Raw genomic sequence first — 23266 nt, forward strand, 5'->3', positions numbered from 1 at the left:
GCATAAACCATGCAGTGCTCCCACTCAGAGTCTGTGTTATTGTAAAGTGAGGAATATGCACAAATGAAAATCATTTTGAGGAACAGTCGCATCCGTCCACTTTACTGCAGGACTTTGCCCTCCATTGTGGTCCTTTAGGTGGCCCAAAGGTACCAAAGCCTCTAAATGAAGCGATGGGTTCCCCTAATGAGAAGGGCCTTGCCCCACAATCAGGAGGACGCTAAATCAAAGCCTTATATTCACAAGTTAGACAAAAACCCAAAATCACGTGTGACGAACTTAGGTTTCTACTGACTAAACTGACCACTTGGATTTCTATAGCTACTGCCTAGAAGCATGGATCTTTAAAAACAGTCAACACCACCACGTGGAACAGGTTATAGACAGTCCGTCCCTAGTAAATGTGCCGCAGTCCTCAAAGAAAGTATTTTTAAAGTTATTTCGTGTATTCAGTTACATTATTCTGTTTTTAATTATGAAATTTTCATTATTTATTCTTAAGAAACTGATGTAATTAAAAAAACTAATGTACTACATCCCTTATAAGAATTTACTATCTGAGAAGCACATTAAATTCTTATACATTTATATCAAAAAGAAAATCTATTAAGGAAGTAAGTTGACTTCACCTTGTACTGTTTTACCTCGTAACTGTGGTTAGGAATTTTTCCCAAGCAAAGGATAATTAATTGCATTTGATAAAATGATCTCTGCCCAATACCTACTGAAAGCAAAAATGCCATTACTAAAGTTAAAGGAGCAATTTTCACGACATTTACATAAATTATGTATCAAAGGTGAATAATAATGTCTTAGTAAGTTTTGCTGTGCATACAATTCTTACAAGTGAAAAATGGGAATTTGAGGTGAGCACTCCAGGCCCTTCACCCACACAACAAGAAAGTGCTTTCAGCACCCTGTAGTAGTTCTTACAGTGTTTCATAATGTTTCCCCAAGAGTGTCAAATTACAGCAGAATCAGCCAAATATTCATCTATTCAAAAAGTCTGACTCTTGCTGCGTCTTGGTGGATTTGAACTCCTGTGGGAACTTGTCTGACTAGTGTGTTCCTGAGAATCTGAAGAGAGACTGCTGGTAAACAGGGCCTGTGCTAGAACAGGGAGGTGGGCTTAGAACCAACAAACTTAGGAAGGTGGGATGAGCTCTGGCTGTGAGCAGGCTGGCGTGGGCTCGGGGTGGGGGTGGGGGTCTTATCTCTCAGTTCTAAGGGAGTTCTCCTTCCGTGCTCAGGAGTGTTCCTGTTTGGGTGAAAAATTATATGTTGTCCAGTCGATAAAGAGCAAGAATTAATGTGTGACCGGTTCACTGGAGACACAGAAATTGCCTTTCCCAGAAAGATTTAAAATAATTCTATTTCTGGAACAGAGTTAGATCACATTGAAGATGATGTTTTCTCCTCTCATGATAGCAATTTATACTGGGCGTGCTGTGGAGGTGCTCGGCATTTTTGAATACTAATCTTGATTGTGAAAATGAAAGTTGTATTTAAATTTACATTTGACATCTTGACCCATAGATCACTTTGTAAATGACTAAATTATATTTAGAAACAAAGTAATCACTAAAGCCAAAGATGACAGATAGTTTTAATGTTTTCCAATGCTAGAAGACAGTATTATTCACCTACTGTAATTAAGATAACTTGGGAAATAGTGTTTTTAGAAATTTATAATTTATTCTATTTTTTTTACATTTTCATTTGTTTTATTTACCACCACCCTGTTCTCTAGAATATAAGTATTTATAACTATAAGATGATTTGTACTGCATATAATGCATTAATTAAAAAGTAATATGGTGCACTTTTGAATAAGACTCTGAAGACCTGTGGGAAGGTATGGAGTTTTTTGGAACGCAGTTGAGGCCTTAGATCTGCAGTCTTATCCTGCCACCTAGTGTCAACTGTTCTCTAATTATAAATGTGACTTGTTGAGTAAAAGTAAAGTCCTACTCCCTTTACACTTTCAACAACTAGAAAAGATATGGTGCGTGTTCTCTCTCTTTCTCTCTCTTGCTCTCTCGATATCTCTCTGTGTCTCTGTCTCTGTGCATGTCTATGTCCACACATGTGTGTACATGCATACATACACATGTGCACATGTACACACACATACACACCAATGCTCAGTGTAGAAGGACCTCTAAACAGCCGATGAGGGATAAAAATCAGATTTTCAACAACTCCCAACACAATGGTAAGTGTCTCTTGCCTTCTGACAAGCAAGCTTTCTTTTAAGTGTGCAAAGTATTCATTGAAAGTAATCTGTCCAAATTTGCGATAATCGCTGATAATATTGCTACCACTTAAAACTTACCTGACCTTTCACAAAGGCTGTATTTCATGCATATTCTGTATCTCCGAGATCCAGCTCTTCAAAAGTTTAATCGCTAGAAAGAAGTTTCTAAATAGTCATCTACTGAGCAGAAATCAATTGATCATCTACCAGGTTAAACATTCAGACAGCAACTAGAATGCAAAACTTGCCAATTGAGACATTCTCTCCTCTTAAGATTGTGCCTAAAACATTGTTATTCTTTGGAATCTTTGAAATGTTTATACATATATCCAACGTAAACTGATCATATCCACCCCACTGCACTCCTCCCACTTCATGTCTCCTCTCCCCTTTCTTTTAATAACTCACTGAGTCTAGTTAATGCTGCTCATACGCACATTTATATAAAGGACATCTTTGGGGCATGAGAATCCTTCAGTGTCCTCACTCCTAAAGAAAAGTCGCTCTCTCCTAACAAGCATCTACAGTCAACAGGGTCTCAACCAGGGGTAGCTGGTAGGGTCTTTTTCTTCCACCATGCTGGAACGTTGACTGGCTTGATCCGGTGCAGGTCTTGTAACCACGGCTGCTGTGGTCTCATGCGACAGCCACGTCATGTCCAGAGGACAGCATGTCTTCAGGCTTCTCTAGTCCTCTAACTTATTCTGTGCTTCCACTCCTCGTCCTTGACATTCCCTGAACTTTGGCCAGTAGCGGGGTGAAGTGTTTTATATATATGGGGAGAAGATGAATTCCTGTATTGTTGATATGGATCACCAGGTTAGGACCCCAGTGCTTCAGACCCCTGGGAAGGGCAAAGCCTTTCCCAGGGCACATCCAGGGAATGATAAAGCTTTCCCCTAGTGAGTGTGCTGTCATTGTCAGTGTCAACAAAAAGTCTGAGGGAATCTTGAAAAACTATTTCACTACCTAGTCATTATCTTCCTGGGGTGTCTCCCCACCCACCCACATGGTCAATAACTGATCATCTTCCAAAGAACATTATAGTGCTTCTCTTGGACTGCGAATCAAAGTGGCTCAAAAATGTGAGAAAATGGAGCATCTTACCCACACATACTGGAGGTCAGAGCCCCTGGGTTTAATAAACACTCTTCCTGGACCATGGCACTTTCGTGGATTTTTTTAATTTATAATAAACATATAAAAGGGATTTTGACACAGCATACTATTCAGAACTAATTTCAGTATCTTGCCTTTTTAGATTCACTATAAAACGAAGGCTGTTAGTGTATGTTAGGAAGCAATGGGGACCTTTTAGTCCCTATTATTCACTTTAATAGAATGATTATAAAATGTGATCACTAAACTTTATATAACTCAGGATTTTGGTACATATCAGGCTAACTGATCTATATTTTGCTGTGAGATTACTCATGAAAATGTTGAATTTCATCAAAAATTATTCATTTATTGAAACTAATGCTTAAACTTTACTTTTTATATTTTTCACTATATTAAATGATGATCAAATATGAACTATTCTTTGGTGAACATCTGCTACACACACACACACACACACACACACACACTTCTCATTCACCTTTTTTATCCATTTCTTCTCTCTGCCCTGGTATTCTTTTATAAAATAAACTATTAGGAACCACTCTATCCCAGTCCTTCTTTTTCAGTGCTCTGAGTAACGCCATCTAAGAAACCGACCATGTGGTTGTAATCATCCAAGGGCTGCACCTGAGAAGCAGGCAGAGAGAGGGATTTTATACTGCAGAGAGAATGCAGGATACACAGGTATGCCTCTGTGTTCAAATCAAGGAGCCTAAGAAAGAATCGGATCTCCAAAGAGCATGAAAATAAATATAAACACCAACTTCATAAAGGTAAGATAAAATAAAAACCACTGGTATAAAAATCGACACCCTCTAAGTAACTGTCTAACTCTGCAACGTTTTCTTCTTTCTTCTGATATGGAGATGGATCCAGTAGTACCTGAACAGTTTGAGCTGGAAGAATTTATACAATGTATAGCTTTATAATTTTTATTTAATGTGTTTAGTTTTTTATATAACTGATGTAATTGTTGATGGAAATATAGAAAGTTTAAATTGTTTTAATTTATGTGGACATGTGTATCTGTGTGTGTGTGTGTGTGTGTGTGTGTGTGTGTGTCTGTGTGTGTGTGTGTGTGTGCCAAATGGGTGCAGGTGCCTGTGGAACCCAGAAGAGGGCATCAGAGCACTGGCGCTGGAATCAAGATGGCTGTTCCCTACCCAGCGTAAGAGCTGGGCAATGAATTCATGTCCTGTGGAAAAGAAGTACGTACTCCTAACTACCCAATCATCTCTTCTGCCTTTTCGTGGTTTCTTAAGGAATTGTGTTCTATTCTCTTTGACAAATAAGAAAATCATAATGTATGATTGCACTTTCCTAACTGAAAGAGATTATCAACAAGTTCTAAATAAGGAAGCAAACGCAGAGTGACGCAGGGGACAATAAATGGAACAGTCAAGTTTATTGCTCAGGATAAAAGATTTTATTGTTAAAAATAAAATCATTAGAGAAGATTTAGACTGTCAAGGGTATGTAATGTTTGTGATCATAACCGATGAAAATATATCTTCCAGTAGATGGTCACCAATGGAAACAAGAAACTGGTTTGTAGAAGAGTAGAAATCATAGTGAAAACACCTTATAGGAATATTTAGTGAAACTAATGTAAAAATGTCATGTGCTTATATCTTAGCACTAATGAATATTTTCGTACATGACTTTCACGAAAGACTTCCTTCTTCTTTGGGTCTTTGCTCTTTTTGAGCTTTTTTTGGAGGAATCTGCAATAAGAACAATAAATGGTAAGATAATAGGAAGATGAGAACACATAGAGTTTAATACCTAAAATGCCCTAAAGCCTTTCATTTGTCTCCACATTTTGTAAAATAATCTATTGAGGTATATATACATATATATTTATTTAATTTATTCACTTGACATCTCAACCACAGTCTCTCCTCCCTCCTTTCTTCCCAGTCCCACCCTAAGAAAGTCATTTTGCATATATGAGAGTCACCAAAACTGGGTAAGTATGCTACAATTCAGGTAAAAATACATGATCATCTTCATAAAAGGATAGATATGTAGTAAATGTGTGGTTATTTGAGTAATATTTTATTTAATTTCTATGTTCCTTTTATCCTATAATATTATCATATTCAGGGGAAACAGAATCAAGAAGTTAAGGTTTTGTGTATTAAAAGAGAACTTTCAACTAGACATGGTGGCTCATGCTTTTATCCCAGCGCTCAAGAGGCAGAGACAGGCAGATCTCTAAGTTTGAGGACAGTCTGGTCTTCAGAGTGAGTTCCAAGACAGCAAGAGTTACAAAGAGAAACCCTGTCTCAAAAAAACAGAGTGGTGGGAGGGGGGTGGGGGAGGAAAAGAGAGGGAGAGAGAGAGAGAGAGAGAGAGAGAGAGAGAGAGAGAGAGAGAGAGAGACGGATTACAAGAATCTTTTTACATTTCTTAAAAATAAATTCTTAGATCTTAAGCATTTAAGAAAGAAAGCTTGGGGCAGAGAGATGGTTCAGGTTTTAAGAGTGTGCACTGCCCTGGCAGAGGACTGACTTCAGTTCCCAGCATCCACTTTAGCAAACTCCCAGACACCTGTAACACCAGTTCCAGGGTATCTGATGCCTTACTTAGACTCAGCAAACACCTGCACACACAGGGCACCCATTTACAGATGCACACACGTACGCATAAATAAAAAATAAAATAAAAATCTTTTTAAAAAATTAAAATTTGAATCTGTCGTAAATGGATAATTGTTCTGTAATCATGCAGAACAATTATAGCTAGCATGCCTACCAGTATTATCTAAGTTTAGTTGGTGGGAGAATAGTCATAAAGTCATTATATTACTTCTTATAAGTAAGGAAATATTTGTTATTTCATAGGTTAAAGTATTTCATAATTTCAGCATAGTTATCATTCCAAATATCAGTGATGTAATAGGAAGCATGTCTTTCATACCTTTTTTACATGCTCTATTACAATCTTGTTTGGTAGTAAAATTATTATTATTTCCCCCACATCCAGTGTAGTTAAATTGACGGCATTTCCCAATGGCTGGGTTGTAGTAGAATCTTTTCTCACTGGCTTTACATAATCCACTGTCTGCTGGTTCAAGACACCATGAAGGGCCATCATAGTCTAATAAATAAATAAATAAAAAGATATGTAAATAAATAAACACACTGTAAAAGTCAAGAAAACACGGGGAGTTCTGTGCCTAGTAGTTACAAGCCTTCTTATTATGTATTCCTTGCAAATTAGCTTTATGGCATGTCTTCTGAATAAAGCAGAATCCTACGAAGATTAAAACACTGTAAAGCCTGAGGGTTTCAACTTCCAGGATATGGTTAAACAAATTAAAATGTCCATAATACCATGATATTTCCCCAATGAACAAAACATAGCGCTTTTGATAAAAGGAGAGCCTGCGGTTAGTATTTACGTGATGGAACTAGTTACACACAATTAAAACAAGTCCTACTGAACAACTTCTCTTCTGAAACTTCAACTATGTGTTTGTAAGTACATGTACATGAGTTCGTATGGAATGAATGTTTCATATTTCCATAGTAAATAGGACACTGGTTTGGAGTAGATCGCTTGGTCTGTCAGTGGGACCAGCAAACATTCAAACACCAAGACCATGCTACGAGGGTAGTTAATAATGACAATATCAGCGGTGATTCTGAGTCTGAGGTGAAAATCGGTGGAGCGTAGTAGCATTTTTTAGGTTTCTTTAGTGATTTCTCTCAGGAAGGACAAGCCAGCACTTCTCGGCCGCACAGCTGTGCTTGACTAGAAGGAAGGTGAGCATAAGGTGTTGGACTACGGAGGGAAACTTTAGTGGCCTCGGCAGATGGAGTGATGTCATACAGCACATGCGGGTAAATGTTCACGAGCAAGAAATGTGACTTTGAAGAACCCAATGGCCAACAAAGGCAAGCAGGCTGCGCAGAAAGCAAGCGGCAATCTTTTGGCGCGTAAACCCTAAATGGAAAAATACTGTAAAAGAGAAGCAGCAAAATGGAACCGCACGTTAGAAAAGTCTTAGCCTGACGAACGCATTTTTATCATCTCCTGCCTTCTAGACAGGTAAGTAGGAGCCAGAGCAACCGACATTCTGAGTAAAAACCTGGAAGATTAGGGAGGACCGGGGATGGTGGAATAACACGTGAGAAGGGGCGTATAAAGGTAGCGCGTGCAAAATGTAAGAGTTATAGTCAGATGGAGAATGTTTAGTTTCATTTAGGTCGTTTGCTAAATACACAGACAGCGCTTCTGGAAGGAACCTTAAGATCTTTAAAGCAGTGTCCACAGAGTGTCTAGTCTACTGGTCCTATGTTCTCTGCTGGGCATGACTGCGCTCCACTGTAAAGCCAGGTTAAGCGCGTGATGGGAATAGGGTCTAAAGTTCCCACCACATGCCAGCATTTTCTTTCTCAAAGAGTCCTAGGAAGTATTCCTAAAGGTAGGAGAGAAATGTCGCAGTTGGGTCCTTCTGTTGTCCGAATAGCCCCAGGGGCACCCTGTGTTTGCTCACTTCTCCCGTGGTTAACAGTGAGCACCTGTGCCACCTCTGATCCTGACCCTCCAAAGCCACCACCCAGGTTCAGGGACAAACGTGGCAGACTAGAAGCAAGTGAATAAAACTGATACACGGAAGAAGTTATTGCTTGTTTTATGGTTTTTTTTCCCAGCAAACATCACATATTTTCATAACAAATGCTATGTAGAACATGTAATGTATACATTACTTTGACTTTAGTGTTTTCCATACAAGTTGTGTCAGTCCATGGTAAGTCGCAGATGGTGTATGCTAATATGGCGATATCATATTATAACTTATCTATTATCTTATAATCACGATGTTTTGATACCAATGCCCATGCTAAGGTCCCTTATGTCGGGGACAGAAAGAAATTTTCATCCCCTGAGTACGACTCCTTCTTACCATGTGACCTGATGCAAGTTTAGCTTCATAATCCAAATCAAGCATCTTTCAAAGTGGGAAAAAAGCTCATTTGACTATTGTCCCTACACTGGAGGTAAGAAGACGGAATGTTAACAGAAACTAAATCCCAGGTGAAAACTAGAACCACAACAGTCATTTCTAGGGGAATACAAATTACAGAGGGTATACTACAGGCATAATGGGCACACAGGCTCTTGCTTCTCTCTCTCTTTAACCACCTAGTAACCCAGAAATATTTACAAATAGCCAATGAAATAAGTGGAAATGGGTTTAATGCAACGCAGGACAGCGGAAGTCAGGTGTCGTGTGAAAGCAAGCACTTGGGAGCACAGGTGCATCAGGAGAAGCTTCATTACCAACCTAACCATCCAAGACATCACATTTCTGCTCTACACCACGAGCACTGCATTAAAGGGTCGAGCATAGTTCTGGGAGCTGAGGTCAGAGGGCTCATGCACACCCTAGGCCCTTGTTATCGCACACGGGCTCCACTTGGAGGCATCTACCCAAGAACGACCCGTGACCACTGTCTGCTTATCTCACTGTTAGTCCTGATACCACCCCCTGTCTACACAGATCCAATACAACATACCTTTGACCCCACCAAGAATCATGTTCCTAACATTGGAAAGAATGCCATTTTCAGAGTAGACTGCAATTTGAAGTTTATCACGAAGTATTTTGTACTATACAAAGTTAAGTATTAAAAGATACAAAATGATTTTCAATTTGGGATTCTATAAGGTATTTTTTAGAACATAAACTGTAGATTAAATTGAAACTAATTCATTGTTTTTAAGATTATTTTAGCTCTGACTACCATTTAATTACTTTATCATAATTCATAGGTTAAAAAAGCAGGCAGTTTCTGCAGGATGTTTGGAGTCCTTGACTCCAATTAAATTTCGAGAGGTGAGAAAATGGAATATTTTTGTGCCCCATGAAAAGATAAGTTTGCCTGTGTTCAATTAACACATTTATTCTAGACATAGGTAGACACTCACCTATTTAAATTCCAGATATTGATATCTACAATAAAAGAAAATATGTTTTGAAGCAGTTGCATACTGTGATTTTCTCACCTATATTATGATTAGTGACAGAAATTTAAGATAGAATAAAAAGACACTAACCTGGCTGGTTTCAGCTCATGTTCCAAAGGGACTTTAATAGCCACATGTATTCTATCTTGATCCCGCCATCAAAACCAAGGTGGGTGGATTCCATCTAGAAGGCTTTTTGATAGGTTTCACGCCAAACCACCTCCTTTCCCATATTTTTTGCTAGAAAAATCACTGTCTAGTGTGACTGCTAAAATACAGAGTGGTGGCCCAGGGTTCATTCTTCAAGTAAAATGTTTTATGTAGATTAACTTTGTAATCATATAGTAAACTTTATATTTAATGTCTAAAGCTTTATTGCAACGCCTTATTCCCACAATATTTCCTGTGCACATTTTCACTGTATTACATGTCTAGATACCGTACATTCACACATACGGAACCACAAACATAAAAATGAAAATGCTCTGTTATTCATGGACAAAGTACTGAGAGACTACGTTATAAACGATCTCTGTAAATATAGTCCTATCGGGTTGTAAGTTGAGAAGTTTGCTAGGCTAAAGTTCTACAGAGTATGTTTGTTTTGAGCATATTATATGCTTTTGGACTCCTTCAGCAGAAACTTACAGTCTTTTAAATCATTTGCTATATGATAATTTTAAGTAAAATGCATTGACAACTCACTGGTTTTTTTTTTTCCTGGATTATGGTCAATTTTTTCTGCTGTTCCCTTTTTTCTGTATGTTTAATGTTCCTAAACTCTAATGCTTGTTACACAATAAAAAGAATTGGCTAGCTTATTAATGACTAATAAGTCTAGTTCCTTAAAGTGATCAAAGAAGAAAGCCAGGAGCAGACAGAAACCTGCTCTGGTTGGTAATGGGCAGTAAGGCCTCTGTCCCCACTGCTTTACAGAGGACACACATGGGCTCAGTGAACAAAGGAGAGTGATCGCTGAACTAGCAGGGACCGACATTCCATTGGGCGTTGGAAGGGGGCAAGGGCTGCCGGGCAGTACTTGGAGGATTATTTTCCTTCCCTGTGTGTACTGGGCTGCTTAGCTGAGGGTGAAATGTGGAGGCTGTGCCGCCAGGGAATCTGAGATTGCAAGGTCATAGAACAGACTGAAGAAATCTTCCCTGGACAGGAAAGCCCACAGATTAATGGGGAGAGAGGACCTAAGTGGCTACTTGCTTGCGTATGTCTAGATGCTGACCGATCCATAACAAGAGCTCCCTAAGGCAGCTGTACTCAGGGATTTTTCTTAACAAAAATGGCTTTAGACAACGGCAACTATGAGGTTTTCCTGGACATAGTTTTTTCTTTCAATTAAGTGCCTTATTAGAAAATATATGTTTGGGGGAAATATACTTACAGTCACCATCACTCGAGTGCTAGCATTTTCATCTTAAAATATTGTGCAGACAGGGTCTGGAGAGATGACTCAGCAGTTAAGGAGACCTGCTGCTCTTGCAGGGGACACACATGGCCATTCGTCTGAGCTCCCAGGAACGGATGCCGGCTGCCTCAGGCAGTGCGCGCAGAGATGCGCAGACATGCGTGATGCAAAACTCCCATACAACATACAACAAAATAAATCAGTCTAAAAACACCCAATTGAGACAGACGCTGTTCAGGAAAGGCTGCATGGCTCGTGACTGCTGACATGTGTACCTTGTCTTCTGCATCAAGACCAATCATCGATCTTTTTAGACTATGGATGTAACTTTTTTCAAGATAGTTTGGGGTTTGAATACATTTGAAGCAACTCATTATGCATGAAATAAAAATATTGGATTTGGGTTGGGGATTTAGCTCAGTGGTAGAGCGCTTGCCTAGCAAGCGCAAGGCCCTGGGTTCGGTCCCCAGCTCCGAAAAAAAGAAAAAAGAAAAGAAAGGAAAGAAGAAGAAAAAAAATATTGGATTTAAGCAAGATGAAAATTCAATGTTCATTTTGTATGTTGGTCAGCTTTAATCAAAGAATAGGATTCTAACAATCAGAGAAGCAGCAGGCTGTGGAAAGAGAGTGTTTCCAGTTTATCTGAGGGAGCTTTTTAGAAAATCTAGACTAGCTAGAGAACAGAACACAACAAAGAGGATGTGGACCGCAAATCTGGGGAAACAGATTTAGAATATACACAAAAAGTGACAGACAACAGAGGGAAGCTGGCAGTAGGAAGAGCGGCCCCCAGGGAAAACGTGGCAGCAAGTACCTTCACCCTGCGACCTGGGGCACTGGTACTCACATTTCAAATTTCAACTTAGTTTGCTCTGACTCTGTCCTGTCAAACCGTCTGTAAGGTCTCAAGACTGAAGTCATGTATTTACCTGAATCCTTCTCCTATCTGGCAATCACATCTGAAAAAAAGATCCTATTTTTATTCTTCCATTTCCAGGTTCTATTACAATTCCCATTAGCCAGATCATCGATTTTTGATAAAGCTCACTTAAGTTAAAAAGCACATAAATTGGGGTTGGGGATTTAGCTCAGTGGTAGAGCGCTTGCCTAGCAAGCGCAAGGCCCTGGGTTCGGTCCCCAGCTCCGAAAAAAAGAACCAAAAAAAAAAAAAAAAAAAAAAAAAAAGCACATAAATTTATGCCTCAGGTCCTAAAGGCAGATAGACAAGTGACTTATGCCTCCAATAATCATAAATAAAATCCAAAGACACAAAAGACGAAGTTTTATTTAGTTAATTATGCTTGAATTTTGCAAGCAGTGCACATTAATTCAGGTAACTATAATGAATTAAGATTCCTCAATCTAAGGTTACAACATTAACCTTAAAGTTGTATTAAGACTATAATAAAATATGCATTTACAATATCTTTGAGCCACTTCTTTTATGCCTACAAACCTAAGGTGAGTCAGGGTTACCGTCATCACCACAAAAAATCTTAAAATCGATAATCTTGTTAATGGCCACACGGAAGGAAGTATTACGTGCCGTTGCGGTGTTTTAAATACTTTATGACATATTAGATTCCACGTGCAACAAAGAAAGAACTGGAAGCTGGGAGAAAAACACCCCCAAGAGTACAAAACAAGTCGGGAAATTAAAGAAGTGGAATTAAGCTCAAATTCCATTCATAAAGCCAATGTTCTTGCCCAGTATGTGACATCACTCCAAAGCTAAGTAAGAAATCCTTCTAGACTAACTGGGCAAATATTTGATCAGATAAAGTTTGGGAGGTTTCCTTATTTCTCCTCTCCGAAGCCCTTCTTCCCTTAATCTCCAGTCAAAAGGACCTGACTATACCTCACGCTCTGTCACACGCAAGGATTGGTGCTCATCAGGTCTGAACATGGAGAGACCTCACTGAAACAGAAGGCCTAAGAAGCAGGCTGGAAAGCAGCCTCGGGGGCAACAGTGGTGAGCCAAAGAGCTCTCCAGCAGGGAGGGATCCTTTGATCGGCACGCTCAACCCGGCCTCCTTCTAGAAATCACAGGCCCCAGACCAGGCCTTTGTCTCTGGGATCAGGTGCACACCAGCGAGCACACTCCTGGCATCCACACAACTGGAAAGTTGGAACAGAGCCCTGTGGTGCTGTAAGAGTTAGAACTGGGGGCTCCTTATTGAGTGGTCCTCACCTCACTCCTGCAGAGCTCCTCTGAACTCTTTAGAGAAAAGCGACACTCAGAGATTTATGACTTAGCATAGCATAGATTTTTACTAAACTAATTCTTATTCCTAGTCTGTCTTTGCTGTTGTTGTTGTCAATACCAAATTCGTACTCCAATGTGGATTCTCCTGATGTCTTAAGAAAAAGAAATCTTAAATAGACTAAAAGTATTAATTAGTACTTCGGTCTGTGCTAATATGCAAGTGAGTTTTTGCTGTAGCTTTATAATTGTCACACACTTAAATTTCTATTATTTTACTCAGTACAAATGTCATTTACAATAATTGGTTGACACAATGAAGTTGTCCATTTCATCTCTTGTAAAAGGATCTGTTCGTGTCTGAGAAGCATTTCTCTGGAGGACTCTGCTGTCTGGGACAACAATTATCTTTGTCTAGACTCAAGATTGTCTGAGAAGGACTTTACTAGGTAGGTAGGGTGCTGTCCATGATTTTGGCAGAGGAAGTGTCACATTCTTGTTTCTTGCCAGTATTCTTGACAGGAAGTAGAAGGCCTGATATGAGCTCTGCTAAAGCTGTCTATTTACGGAAAGCCAAGTTGTCAGGATGTCGGCACAAGCTATCAGATTTACTAGGCAGAGATACGTAGATTATGAGATAGATCCTATGTTTCTCAGTTAGAATACATTTGAAGGCCACCATGCTTGTTTCAAACCTGTGTGCTTGCTGATGAAATGATGCTGACAGCACTGCCCACAGCACTCGTGACTTTTCCAGGGGATGCATCTAAGTTGGTAATTCCTTAGTTGGTGGGGAATATTTTCTTCCCAGAAAACTTAAATGATTGTGAAATTCCTCTGCCTGTAATCAATATCTTCCCAGAGAACGTATAGGTGAAAGCATTCTATTGCAGATCTCTAACATGAACACATCGGCGATGACATTTGATTATTGAGTAGTTCCTCTGCCAACATCACTCCTCTTCCAGAAGGTCAATGTGTGTATATAATTACATGTGTTCACTTCTTTCTCACAATTTTCTATGTATGTGGAGTTTGGCCCTAGGTCATATGTTGGATAGAGTTAGGAAAGAGTTTCAAGTGGCCACAGGGTCTTCTTTATTACATCTAGTCATTTCCCCTGGACCTGGAGGCCGGCATGAAGGAATATGGCCCTGGCTCAGTAATTAGGTGCTTCTTTTCTCATTCAAAGAGCAAGTGCTGAAGACTGGGTTAGCAGTAGGCTTTGGAAGTCTAACCAAAGATGAGCTTTTTCAAAATATCATAAAGGTGATATAATCCCAAGGCAGCTGTTAAGAGATGATGTATAGAAGCAAAGTGGGCTATGAGACTTTGGAAAATAATTAATTTTCTTTCCAAGAATGATCAGGTAGGTCTACCCGCAAAGACCCTAAACCAATATGATAGGTCTTTCTTTCCTAGTTGTACCAGTTAGACATATTAAAAGATTATGTTAACTATTAATGTTAATATTAAAACTTAATCAATAGTAAGTATAAAGATATCAGGTACTATTTAAATATTATTAAATAAGACCAAAGGCAACAAATAACAGAATATGCATAGAATGCTATCCAATCCTAAAGACAAAAAACCCGAGAACATGAATGTAGAAGGAACTCAGAGAGCCTTGGTAAGTACAATCAGCATTCTTCCAACCACCATTTGTTTCTTCTTTTGTAACTGCAGATCACAAAATTAATAAATAAAAAATATAAGTCATCTACTATATGCTTAACATTGAGATAAATCCTGGAGCACAGGCAGGCTATAAACTGTCATACTCAAAACCTTGTAGCATAGTCTCTTAAGCAAAGCAAACACACCAAATGATAGCCATATTAAAGGAATCTGGTTGGATAGCCAGAGTAAAGGCAGAGGAAGGAGATCTCTATACACTAGTGAACCCATAGATATGGTGAGTGGGCCAGTAAATACCAGTTTGGGGGGGGAAAACACATAGAATATTCTGTGGAATGAACATGGCTAACATGATTATGAATAATTTCAGTGGTAAGAAAGTCTAATATTTAAAAGCTAGTTTCTAAAAATCTGGGATAGGAAAAAGCTAACTGAAAAGGTTGACAATTCAAACTAAGAAATAAGGCTAAATTAAAACAAAGAAATACACTTAAGTACACATTTTGTACATGCTACCTACACAGAAATCCTACTGCAAAACATATTCTAAGACATTTTAAAAAATGATATTTTTATGAGATTAAATGCCTTAAATTCATCAAATGTCTATAACTTAACATGTCCTCAAATAATAAAAATCATTAATTAAAAAAAATTAATCCTAACACACACACACACACACCTTCTCTTGTTATCATAATATATTAGTAAAGTAATAATAATAATAAAAATAAGATCCTTACCCCATTGGCTGGGCGCTTTGGTAGCCTGAGGAATCACCACGTTATTTACAGTAGTGCGATCAGTTACAGTAATTTGATTAGTTATGTAGTCACCCTTCTGTACCTCATTCACTGGGGGGGAGGGGGGGGGAAGCCATAAGGAATTACTGTCTGAAAACACAAGTGGATTTCATATCTTCACAGACAAGCAAATGAAACTGTTGTGTTAAAAACAGCAAAGTCGTTGCAGTTGAGTTCCCCTGCTGCTCTAGGCAAGCAAACAGGGATTTTAAATACATGTGCAAGGTAAGATTCCCACTAGCAATTCTGTAGCTAGTGACCAAAATCCTGCAACAGTTAATACACACGATCTTCTTTTTCTTATTCTTATGAGTAATTATTAACCCTCATCTTTTATAAGAGATTTCAGCACTCCTACCATTTTGTTGAACATACTCTGCAGAACTCTGAGGAAAGTTAAGTACTTTTTCTGAAAACATTGTGAAATTTAGAATAACTATATAGATGTGTTAATTCTGTTTGCTTCTGTTTGTTTGTTTGCTTGCTTATTTGTTTAAATAGAGTAGTGAATCTCTTTCAAACCTAATTTCTGTTTGCCCAGCCTAACCCGAGCCTGAGCGCATTCTCAAGGAGTCCTCATTTTAAGCAATGCCTGCATATGGGCCCAAAGGAGAAGAGAAGGGGAGGAAGGTACCTGGCCCCTCACCTGGATCCTCACAGGTGTTCCTGCACTCCTCCAAGGTCTCAAAGTTGTTGCTGTTGCCCAGGCAACCGCCGTACTTGAATTGTTCACACTGCTTTGACTGGTTGTTATAAAAATACCTGGTCATGAAACCTCGGCAGATTCCAGGATCCTCTTCCAAGAAGCAGAAATCTGGCTTTTCTAGAAATTGCAAAGTATGTCGGAAAGAAGTATTTTCGTTTTGTAAATCATTTTGTTGTTTTAATGAAATTCATAATTAACTTACTTAGAAAAATCAGTTTTAAAAGTTTAAAGACTAAACCAGAAGACATTTCATATCTCAGTAAAAGGAAATAAAATGACTTTATTAAAAACTGAATCATTATCTATCTAGCCATTTTGGTGATGAAAGTATATCTTACATTTTTTTTCAATCTGGTATTTTAGCTCTGTTTCTTATATTAGATTACCGGGAATTTTATCAACATTTTCATGAACTAATAAAATAAAGATACTGGATTATTTGATAATGCGCTGACCTTGCTATAGAAGAACAAAAATTACGGTAAGTTTTGCTTTAATTATTTCTGTTTATTAAGAAACAGTCTACTAAAGTGTTGGGAATCACTAGGGAAGGAATACTGTGTTACTTCATTAAGAATGTTGTAGAGGCTTTAAACTTTGGAAGGGATCTTAGAGGTACGGAAGCTGCCCTGGCTATTCTTGGAAGTTCCTGAATTCTTATGCTGAAATTAATATCTGAGCCCAGTATGGCATCCTCCGCTGTAAGGCCTCTCCCTCTCTTCCCACCCTCTCTTTTCTTCTTCTTCCAAGCACTGGACTGAACCAACAATGTAGAGGCAGAAAGGAAATACACGTTCAGGGATTAGAACAGCTTTTGCGAAGTCTAAAACACTTTCTTTGATCATGTCCCAAAGCAGGCTAAACATAGCTGTCACAAAACTTGTAATGTAATGACCTACATTATAATCTCTGTCTGCATGTGTACTATTTGGAAAGTTGAGTTAGTGTTCCAATGTATTTCAATCAACAGTCTTACCACACTTGAGTATTTTAAACAAAGTTGCAATCCCTCCATCCTCTCCTGTAAATGTATCTCTGTGGTAAGTAAAATGAACTATAATACCCTACCCTGTCTTAAAGCATCTTGTTTTCTATATCAGAAAGTCATTGCTCACCAAAAAAAGAAAAAAGAAAAAAAAAAGCATGTATTCCATGCACTTCGGATGCAAAGCCCAGAATCCACTGAGCTGGAAATAACCCAAAAGCGCCCTCCCTGAGGACTAGTTTTCATAGTGCCAGAAGTTATTCAAGCTTCCAAAGGAGGGAGGTGACCAACAGTCCTGGCCAGCTATATAACCTATGAACAGCAATGACCAGCATGACACAGTAACCCTAGGACAGCGGCAGCAGATCTTGATGGTAACCAACACTCTATAATTAGACATAACAGCTAAACAAGAGAGAAACCATATCTTCCCGAAACCTTGCCAAATACCCAGGGAGGAGAAGAGGAGGGGGATAATGAGAGAGGGGGTTTGTGAGGGTGGGACTGGGAGGGGAGGAGGGAGGTGGCTGCAGCAATGCAATGTGAATAAGGGAATAAATAAATGAAAAAGAATGTCTCTTAGGAGAGTCAGAAGCTACTCTGATCAAGTCTCACCAACATGAGTCCCTGAACACGAGCTGAACAAGAGTAATGACAACAGACATGCTAAACACGGGCTCAGGGAGGGGCACGAGTCCTCATCACTACACAAAGAACTACAGCAACTGAGGAAAGCTGAGAGTGGGAGGAAATAGTCTCCAGGGATGAATACACCAATTAGTTATTCAATGTGGTGTGTGGGGGGGGGGGGTGTCTGTGTATGTGTGTCTGTGTGTGTGTGTGGTGTGTGTGTGTGGTGTGTGTGTGTAGTGTGTCTGTGTATGTGTGTCTGTGTGTATGTGTTTGTTACATTAGAGCATATATTATATGTTTAGGAACATATATATATATGTGTTTGTGTGTGTGTGGTGTGTGTGTGTGTGTTACATTATACAAATTGATCAAATTGTACTTAAATGTTTAGAAATATATGTTATGTATTTAGGGCATATATTATATGTTTAGATATATATATGTTTGTGTGTATGCGCATATTTGTAAGACTGTAAGAATTTGCTATGAGATTATATCTCCTAGAAAAGTCAGAAGCTACACTAATAACGTGTCAGCAACATGACTGATATATGTGTATATCAGCAATTAATGGAAAAAGAGCCATGAATTTGAAGGAGACCAAGTAAGAATATATGGGAGGGTTTGGGAGGAGAAGAGGGAAAGGGGAAAAGTATGGTTATATTATAATCTCAACAAATAAAGAAATAAAACAAGAGCATGTGGTCAACAAAGTTAGTGATAGACACAACTGTTGCAGATCTGAAGATAAATCCTCAATCTAAAAGCTTATATTAAAATACCATTTTAGTAAAGAATAAAAATTTAAAATGCAAACTGAAGGTTAACTTTGTATATTATTGACTCTTTTTTTTTTAAAGATTTATTCACTTATTATATATAAGTGCACTGTAGCTGTCTTCACATACACCAGAAGAGGGAATCAGATATCTTTACAGATGGTTGTGAGCCACCATGTGGTTGCTGGGAATTGAACTCAGGACCTCTGGAAGAGTAGTCAGGTGCTCTTAACCGCTGAGCCATCTCTCCAGCCCTATATTATTGACTCTTAAAGTGAATGTCAGTACAATTCTTAGGTTTTCCTTTTTCAAATTTAAGTGAACTTACTGTGTTCAAAATGATGGCTTCAAGCATAAACATTATGGAATGGTTAAATCTGAATAGTTAATAGAGCATCACTGTGACACATTTAGGCCGAGAATACAAGTATCATCCACTCTCTCCGCTTTCAGAGTTAAATACATGACATGTTAATGTTATATGACTCTGATCTTCATGCTCTATGACAGACAGAACTTTGAATGTTCCCTCCTACCCACTGACTGTCTCCTCAGTCATCCTGTTAGATCGCCTTTTTAAGACTTCATGACTGAGATCGTGCTGGGTATTACATTCAGCTTGGTGTTCAGCAGGTCCAGCCATGCTGTTGTAAATAGCAGGATTCCCTTCTTTTCCACAGCTGAATAGCTTTACATTGTGTGGAATGTTTTCTTTATTAATTTATCCATGGACTGAAGCTTCAGTTCATCCCATTTCTTTGCTATTGTAGAATATTTCGATGGACGGGAGGTGTAACCTGTTGATTTTCCTTCCTTTTGAATGCCCGAGTGATGGCATTGATTGCTACTCTCAATGGAGGTTCTATTTTTAATTTAAAACTCTGATGAAGAGCATCTTATTGCTTTCCCTGATTGCTATGTAAATTTATAATCCATAGTTATAACTTTATTAATTATAAATTTATAATTTTATAATTTATAAATGCTCTTCTCTCCTGGTAACAACCATTAGTATCCATTAGTACAGGAGTTTGAGTTGGTATTCGTATTTCTTTGATAATTAATGTTGTGTAATCATTTCCTACCATATTCTTGTCCTTTAACATGAGTGTTGTTATAATATGTAACATTTGGGAATCTCACATATGTGATATTTGAGGGAAAAAGTTTTGTAAATTTTAATATTTTAAGGGAAAAAATATGTTTCATTGTCATTTGAATTCGTTTTAGTATATAGCTTTTCATGGAATTTTAAATAATCTTTAAAGTGCACAAAATTTATGAATAAAATTTAATGAAGTACATTGCATATTAAAAGCAAAAAATAATAATTTATGCTAATGATCACCATTAATAAATTCTATGCGGAAGCTTTTTTACCTGAGACATCATCAAATTATAAGAATTTATTTTACAGGAAAGCTGAGAATGCGTAGATGTTATATAGTTCTTAGGTCACTATTTAAGATAGGATTAAAAAATAAAACAGGATTATAAATAAGCTAGCTCTCCATATTTGCTACAGTTTCATTCTTTTGGACTGGTATACACACTTGTGGTAAGTGGCACTCTGTTGTAACTGACAAAGAATGCAGATGCAATGGTGTGGTGGCACAGGCCTTTAATCCCAGCATGAGGGAGGCAGAAACAGGCGGATCTCTGTGAGTTCAAGGCCAGCCTGGTCTACAAAGCAAGTACAAGACAGCCAGGGCTGTCACAAAGAAACTCTGTCTTAAAAAACCAGAAAAATAAATAAAAGTTGATGCCACAGAAGTCATAATGTCAATTTCTGTGCACGCCTACACATCAGGAAATTGCTTAAAACTAGTTTTTCCCCCCCGAGGGAATAAAACAAAAAATTCAAGAGAGACCAGAAAACAAGTATTTTTGCAAACTGCTATAAATGATCAGAAACCAAAGCTATAAATGGCACTAAAATTGAAGATTTAGTAGACACAGGAGCAGATGTGACAATAATTTCGCCAAAATCTTGCCATCCAGATTGGCCTCTTCAGGAAGTAAGTGCTCAGCTTCTAGGAACTGGATCTTTATCTTGGGTGAAACGAAGTGCAAGATGGATCCAGTGTGTAGGTCCAGAGGGGAAATTAAAGCCATATGTGGCTAATATAGGCATAAATTTATAGGGATATGATTTGTTGCAAAAATGGAAGACAAATTACATTATTCCAATCTCAGAAACAAACCATAAGATAAGGAGTGCTTCTGAGAAAAATTTCAAAAGTTACTATCAAGAACAGTCACAGACCGTTCAGGTTGTACATAAGCAAGACCCAACAGCTGTTGGTCTTTCAAAGGTACCAAGTGCTCTCTACCTTTAAAACAGTTAGCTGACAAACCTATGTGGATGGAACAATAGCCTTTGACGTCAGAAAATTATGGTAATTTACCAAAGGCACACTTGCCTTATTGGCAAAAAATGAAAAATAGGTTTTCTTAAATCATGTATCTTCGTTTCATGTTAGAATGTTAGACTGTAGATTTCCACATGGCCCACAGTACCTTGGACATTAGCTTTTGAGTTTTCTTCTTAAAAGGATATTTTTGCTGTTTGTGTTTTTAATAAAACACAGTTAAGAGATTTAAAATGTTTTAAGTAGAAGCAAAAGGTTACTACAGTTCCAACTTCTATTCTGAATATCTAAGGAAGGGTTGGAGTGATTTGAGGCTAAGATAAAAAATTTTTTTTTTTTGGTTCTTTTTTTCGGAGCTGGGGACCGAACCCAGGGCCTTGCGCTTCCTAGGTAAGCGCTCTACCACTGAGCTAAATCCCCAGCCCCAAGATAAAATATTTTATCCCAGCGGATCTCTATAAATTAGTTGTTTTCTAAACCATAAGTTTCAGTGAATGAGGTGGAACAAGCCTGTAATCCCATCACCCACGGGCAAACTCAGATGAAGCTCCTAACTGGTATATTTAAACACTGAAGAAATCACATACCATATACTATATTATTATTATCATTATTATTATTATATTATTGTTATTATTATTACTATTATGACTACAAAAACCCTCCATAGGGTTACTAGAAAGGCATCCAGTTTCCAATGGGGACAGAAACAAAAGAGCAGCTTTTGTGACATCCATTAAGCTCATCTCCATGCATACAACCCTGACCAATACTGAACCAGGTGATACCCTATTTATGGCTATCATACTTATGGGTGAATTGGCAACTGGGGACTCTTCATAAACGGGAGCCCACCAACATTTGCCTGTTGGCTCCTTTCCATATTCAGAGAACATCCTCTCTTTGAGAAACAAATCTGGACATTTTGTGAGGCATGGAGAACCTTATACTCCGTCACTGCCAACCACCCTGTGACCATTAGAGTGCCTCTTACAATGACTGGACAGCCTATAGATTGTTTCTGTTCAAAGGCAGAGTCCTTCACAGGCTTAACCAGGAAGGAAAGGTTTACAGTGGAACTAGTACCTATATGAATTCCCTCATGACTAACACACGGTTTGCTGATGGTTCATCAACCACTGATGGGACCAAAACTAACAGAAAGTGGCAGCCTACAGACCGAGGGATGGCATGGCCACTACTGAGGAAGGAACACACACAAAGTCCGTGCAGCAGTATTGGCTACAAGACAAACAACTAGGGCAGCAAAAGGGAACTCTCTGTCTTCTCTAATTCATGGTGTGTGTGCAATGGTACAGCTATATGGCCATCAAAATGGAAAGCCAGATGAATGGCCAAGATGGCTGGTCCTGGGAGGCATGAATGCAAATGGCGAAACCTAGCAAACCTTAGCAAAGACACCAAACTTTATGTAGCACAAACAGGCAAGACAGATAAAACCTCTGAAAATAATGAAATAGCGGACAAACTGGCATCCTGTTTAATTAAAACTAGAATATTAAAATTTGCCAGGGAACAAATTCAAACTAAACCAGAAAGAATGGTAGATTACACATCTGGAAGAACTTGAAAGTTAACCCCAACACTAAAAAGTAAAGAGAACTGGAGAACCAAATTAAACCAGAACAACCCTATGAGAATTCCGATTATAAGGAATCCATAGTCAAGTGGTGGTTCACTGCTTTAATCCCAGAATTTGTAAGGTACACACCTTTAATCCCAAAACTTGAGAGGCAAAGGCGGTCACTTAAGAATTACAGTGATTTAAATGTAAAAGCTGCTTGCAAAAGGCAGGCTGAAATTCAAAGTGAATGTCCTTTGTGATATAAAAATAAATGCACTTAAACCTTGAATTTATAGATTAAGAGAAAAGGGAATATAGGCATTTTTATCCACACATACTAAGGTATATTTAGTTTCAAATTTTCAAAAGAATTTTTTTTTATTTCAATTGAAAGATAATACTTTCTCTGTTGCCAAAAACACTTTGCCCTGGGACGGATATAACCGGCCAGAAAAAGAAACCCCCAGAGTTAGGGTTGGGGGTAGGGTTTTGTTTTTATCTTTCCAGGAGAATAAAAGCATCCAACTAAGGAAGCTGGAGACCACTGAACAAGTGAAATAGCTAAAGAAAACGGAGAGATCATCAACAGAAAAGGACCCAAGAAAAAGAGTAAACTGGCCAAGTGGTTTGGCCCACCTCTAGCTGACCAGCCTGAAATTCCCGCTAGGAGTCCTGGACTATTGCGGGCACCCATGCCACCATCTTGCCGGAGCAGCCAGGGGTGGGAACAGCCTGGGTGGGCACTCCCTTCCTGCCATGCTTGAATATTGTAAACAAGAGT

General features: G+C 38.5%; 1 protein-coding gene across 30 annotated transcripts in view; it reads right to left on the bottom strand.

Annotated features, from left to right (window-relative positions):
• Positions 1-4782: 4782 nt before the first annotated feature.
• The window catches only part of Tfpi (tissue factor pathway inhibitor), a 49528-nt gene continuing 31044 nt past the window's right edge, over positions 4783-23266 (bottom strand). For 5 of the 30 annotated variants that reach the window (XR_015682264.1, XR_015682265.1, XR_015682258.1 and 2 more), the window contains exons 6-10: positions 16072-16248; positions 15366-15476; positions 9320-14270; positions 6302-6481; positions 4783-5103 (exon numbers count right to left, since the gene is read on the bottom strand). Coding sequence is in view for 19 of the 30 variants with exons in the window: in XM_087650352.1 (XP_087506478.1) it covers positions 5018-5103; positions 6302-6481; positions 15366-15476; positions 16060-16248 (566 nt within the window). In the remaining 11 variants the exon portion in view is untranslated. 30 annotated transcript variants of the gene reach the window in all.

This window comes from Rattus norvegicus, chromosome 3, assembly GCF_021556685.1.
Source record: "Rattus norvegicus strain SHRSP/BbbUtx chromosome 3, alternate assembly SHRSP_T2T, whole genome shotgun sequence".
Classification (NCBI taxonomy): domain Eukaryota; kingdom Metazoa; phylum Chordata; class Mammalia; order Rodentia; family Muridae; genus Rattus; species Rattus norvegicus.